This window comes from Malania oleifera, chromosome 2, assembly GCF_029873635.1.
Source record: "Malania oleifera isolate guangnan ecotype guangnan chromosome 2, ASM2987363v1, whole genome shotgun sequence".
Lineage (NCBI taxonomy): Eukaryota > Viridiplantae > Streptophyta > Magnoliopsida > Santalales > Ximeniaceae > Malania > Malania oleifera.
The window spans coordinates 127,528,380-127,533,805 of NC_080418.1; the positions used below are offsets into that span (position 1 = coordinate 127,528,380).

Sequence of the window (5,426 nt, forward strand, 5' to 3'; positions counted from 1 at the left end):
GAACGCTTCAAAGATTAAAATAAAATAAGTATTTCTCCAACAAAGATTAGTAATAAAAAGTATTTGGAGAAATTAGGATTTATACTTAAAATTTGTTTTTGTAATAAACATAATCAAAATAAATGCACAAACAAAATACTCTCTTAAAAATGTTTCAAGGAAAGAATCAAAGAGAGTTTGGAGAGTATAAGCATTTACCCCAAAAATGATTTTGCAATAAAATTATAAGTGGGGAACTTTAATTAATAAAATGATTTGATAGGTTTTTGAAAATAATCAAAGTTGCTAATTAAGCAAATGAAAATGGTATATATAGACTTTGGGAATTTTATGACTGTTGGGGACACGCTTGGTATTTTTTGAATTGTTTAATGAAAAAATTAAGCTTAATTAGTGCTGAAAAATAACCCAACCTAAGAGGTTCGGTCGACCAAGGAAAAAGTTCCATCAACCACTTTTATAAGTTTGGTCAACTATGGCAAATTTGAACTAAGGATATGGTCGACTGTCTCAAGGCGATTCTGAACCCTTCGTGGGTTCGGTCGACCAAGGAAAAAGATCGGTTGACCATCTTTGAGGTTTGGTCAACCAAGGCTATTTTGAACTATGAGTTCAGTCGACCAAGTTGGTAGAAAAGTGAAATTCTCAAAGGATGGTCGACCAAGGAAGGTTAGTTCAAAAGTGGGTCAATCGACCAAGCAAGTCAAACTGTTAACTCAGGGTTGGTTCGGTCGACCAAGCTGATTTGAACTAAAAGAGTTCGGTCGACTAAGTAACTCAAACTTTTGACTTAGGGCTAGTTCAATCGACCAAGCTAATTTGAACTAAAAGGGTTTGGTCGACCGAAACTTTTGAATTAAGCCTAAAAACCCAACTTCGGCCGACCGAAGTCTGTTTTTGCCCAAAATATGACCCTAAAATATTTCTAAACCTTTTGTATGATTTTAATCTTTTAGAAAAAAGGTTTTTCTTAGAAATGTGTTGGTCCCTAGGGTTTGTCTATAGTCATTTTGAGCATTTTATTTATATCATGGAGATGTATGCATTATTACAGATCAAATAATAAAAACTTAAATACATAAACAATTACAATCAAATTTCTTCTTTATCTTCTTTTTTGCTCTTTCGACTTTATGAAATGTGCCTGATCATATAGGTTTTAAGTCCTACAAGCTTCCATCTCCGTTTCCTTATACGTGAGTTAAATTAATGAACTTGTGCACATGCCAAAAACACATATAAGAAACATGTGCTTTGTCAGCATCAAAACAGGGATCAGACTCAAAAAATCAACACATAGTATATGAATATTTTAACTTAATAATGACTTATGCCCTTGGTGTCCTCCTTACGGCCTACCGGGTATAATTTTCAAGCGAAGAAAAATTATATATTTTAAATGTATTCCCCAAATCTAATATGATTTCGTAATATGTATAAAAAATATTTATTGTATTAAAGTACAGTGAAATTATATTAAGTTTGTTTTTTTTTAAGGTTTTAACTCCATACCCCCAACAAAAAAAATAAATAAATAAAACAATCAAGAAGCATAGGTGCATGAATTATGCATGCAGTATGCGCTTCTTTTCTGCAAATTGTTTTCAGACTTTCGGTGGGAAGGTGGAGACATTGATAAAATATGAGAGAATCCAACCCATAGAGGGAAGATAAAATAAAATAATAAGAAAGTTGTAAATAAATAAAATACCTCCATTGACCAAAGGCGAAGTTGCTCTGCCTCGGCTGATCAGTGATCAACAAGGTTCCTTCGAAGAACAACTGCAGAAATGGGCCTCAATGGAAGTCAATCGCAAGAAAGGTACAACAGTTTCAATTTTTAAATTTTCTGGATCTAATTTTTGAAATCGGAAATGAAAATGCACCGTTTTTTTTTTTTTTTTATGACATTTATGTTTGTTTGGAAGTATGGAATTGAAGATGATTTTGTGATATGTTTTGTTTAAATTCACCGTGAGTATGAAATGGAAAGATTGAATGTGGATTTGTATGAGTTTTAATAAATTTTAGCATTCATGTTCATACAATTGTAACAATTCTAAAGAACGAGGTAAATCACCCCTCTTTTTTGTACAGTTTCAGTTCACTTTGGATCTGTACTCGGAATCAACTTTAGAAATAGAAATCCATTTTTCCTTTTTTTTTTCCTTGCATTATATATTATTTGCTTGACTTTATAGGAATTCCATTTCAATTCCGATTCCCCTTCTTTCTTAGATCCAATTGGTTTTCATTAGTCGGGACATGGTGGGTGCAGGTACGCAGTGGTTACTGGTGCTAACAAAGGCATAGGACTGGAGACGGTGAGGCAGCTGGCGGCGGCAGGGGTGGCGGCCGTGGTGCTGACGGCCAGGGACGAGGGGAGGGGGAGAGCAGCGGCGTCGGCGCTGGTGGAATCGGGCTTCTCCAATGTACTTTTCCACCAGCTTGACGTTCTTGATCCCCTCAGCATTGCATCCTTGGTCAAGTTCATTGAAACCCAATTCGGGAGGCTTGACATCCTGGTATGTTCACACACACAAATCTACTGATATTTCCATGAAAGCCTATTGCCCACTTTGTAAAAGAAGAGGTATTAGGTAGTCGAAAGAGTGCAAAAATTTCATAAAATCTCTATAATATGAATCCTGATTGGTTATTTGTTGGGGCGTTGTATTCTCTACGAGCAAAGGAATATTATTACATCATCTTGGATGTAGAAAAAGTGAGTAACAGTGGGCTAGGTTGTGGCTAGGGTATGGTACATATGTCAACTATGCGAATTCATTGCATATTTTTTATTGGAAAACCTAATTTTATTAGGGCATTGCTTTTAATAATTCCTTTTTTTTTTTTTGTACTTATTCTGTTTTCATTTTATTTGGGACCAACATAAGGTTGTATATTTGTAACGTCATATGGATCGATCAATTTATTAAATGAGATGGAAATTGCGAGCTTCACCTCCCGATTAAGAGGGCGAGGGTTTGAGCCTTACTAGCATTGTCTAGGAGGCTGTGGGGGAGTGGAGGGGTTGGGGTTAGATAGGTTGTATAAAATTGAGTTGAGTGTGTCCTTGTGGAGACATTGTATGGAGGTTCACCCTCCTTGAGAGAAGAAGGTCTTTGTAGAAAAAAAAAAATGAATTTGATCATTTGGCTTGATCTGCAGGTGAATAATGCTGGGGTTTCCGGAGTTAAAGTTGATGAGGATGGCTTGAAGGCCTTAAATATTGATCCTAAAACTTGGGTAAGTTAGCAATCACTTGGTTTGACCTCTTTAAAATGTACTTCCCTATTTTCAGAAGTAAAATTGGTTTGATTTTTACTTTTGAAAGCAAAAACATTACTTTAGATGGTCAAAGCAAACGAAACATTAGTGTTGCAAAGGTCGCGTGACCTCAATCTGGTGTAGATAATCCTTAAAGACATCTTATTGACGCAGCTCTCAGGCAAGGCAACCAACTTGGTTCAAGGTGTGATTAAAACGACATATGAGAAGGCAGAAGAATGCTTGAACACTAATTACTATGGCTGCAAGAGAGTTACAGAGGCTCTTCTTCCGCTGCTACGGCTTTCCCCTTCAGGAGCAAGCATCGTAAATGTATCCTCCCTTAGGAGTGAGCTTTGGGTAAGAATTTCATAATAACTGCCATATGCTTGGTAAAAGATGAGGAAAAAAAAAATCATATAAGGGAGAAGAAAAAATGAACCAAGTGACAAAGGATTACCTTTTTGAAGTGAGATAGTTACTCAGATCAATCATGAGCCGTTTCTTTCCACCCATTTTCTCACTTTTTAAGCAATTGGTTTTTTGGAGCAAAAAAGCCCATTCCCATGTATTTTCTTTCCTTAAATAGTTTCCATCCCACCAAACAAGAGAGAAAAATGGTGTTCTACTCTCATTTTCCATCCATCCTTCTTCATTTCCTACTCTCCCAACAATTTTATATAACATGGTAACATGAATCTATAAATCCATTTGGTGGGCAAGAACGGAATCAGTCTGTATACTTTTTGTTATATAACATTTCATTACGTCCCACTACCAATCCATTTCATTCTAGCATAAGAAACATTGTGTAAGAGAAATATATATAACCTTTTAATGCAGAGAATTCCCAATGAACAAACAAGAAATGAACTAGGGGATCTAGCCAATCTAACCGAGGAGAAGGTGGACGCAGTAGTACAAAGATTCATGCATGATCTCAAAGAGAATGCATTGGAAGCCAACGGATGGACGCTGATGCTGCCAGCGTATAGCATCTCCAAGGCCACACTCAATGCCTACACCAGAGTCCTTGCCAAGAACTACCCAGAGATGTGCATAAACTGTGTGCATCCTGGCTATGTCGACACGGACCTGAACTGGCATACTGGAACCATGACTCTGGAAGAGGGAGCCAGAGGCCCAGTCATGGTGGCTCTTCTGCCTCGTGGAGGTCCTACAGGCTGCTATTTCGATCGTACTGAGATGGCCTCCTTTTGATTTTCCCTTTTCAAGTTGTAGCAAGTTTAGAGATCCATTTCTTGCCTGCTGTCTGCTGGAAAGACTATTTTTGTCACTGCCAAACTATGCTCGGGGACCGTGATAATCTTTTTCTTTTCTTTTCTTTTTGGTTGGATTATTATTACCATTCCACGAGTTTGTGAGCTCATCTTTCAATCCAAATTAACAAGATCGATTGTGTTTTACAAAGCCATGATATATGGAAATTTAATTGCAGATAATTTTGAAGGTTTTGCTTAATGGTGGATTGTTTGTCAAAAAGGGTCATGTCCGGCCTCATTGAATCTTTTGCAATGGGCACTTTTCTCAATTTTCAATGAGTTACTAATGAGTTCATTATTAAATCATGAGTTATGAAATTTGAATTGCATTTCAATAATACCTTTAGTTTTGCTGCTTTTATCATTTGATAGATATGAAACTCAAACTAGTCATTTGGTTCAAGGAATGTTTAAAGAATCCAAAGGTTCTGTAAGAATTTATTAGGCACGCAAAGCATGGTCATTTTATTTCTTTGGTAATCTAAAATCTTATGAAAATGAAAATCTTTTCCCAAACATCTCAATCTCATGTGTGTGATTTCCCGGGGCATACACCTAGAAGAGTCATTTATTCTAGAAAGAACAAATTTAAGCATGTTGACAAAAGACACACAATTTGAAGGATAAATTGCACATTAAATCTCTTGAAATAAAGATATTGTATATGGCATTTTCCAGCTCAATGTTTGACTGGTAAAAGGCTCCATGAACTGCAGCAAACCAAGATCAAGTAACAGGTTCATTTTCCCAACCAATCTATGAATAAGATACTTTCTACAATCCATGAAACATTTTAATTGCCAACTGCAATGCGCAATACAATACTTGTGATTAAGTCATGCTGTTTGACATTGATCCTCGTATCCTTCTAAT

At 36.3% G+C, this 5,426-nt stretch overlaps 1 protein-coding gene across 1 annotated transcript; it reads left to right on the forward strand.

Annotated features, from left to right (window-relative positions):
* Positions 1-1,558: 1,558 nt before the first annotated feature.
* LOC131148017 ((+)-neomenthol dehydrogenase-like) lies at positions 1,559-4,733 on the forward strand. Its single transcript, XM_058097754.1, has 5 exons — positions 1,559-1,822; positions 2,279-2,525; positions 3,172-3,249; positions 3,445-3,630; positions 4,114-4,733. Exons 1-5 carry the CDS (start codon positions 1,791-1,793, stop codon positions 4,489-4,491), a joined length of 921 nt encoding a protein of 306 aa, XP_057953737.1. The 5' UTR covers positions 1,559-1,790; the 3' UTR covers positions 4,492-4,733.
* Positions 4,734-5,426: the final 693 nt, after the last annotated feature.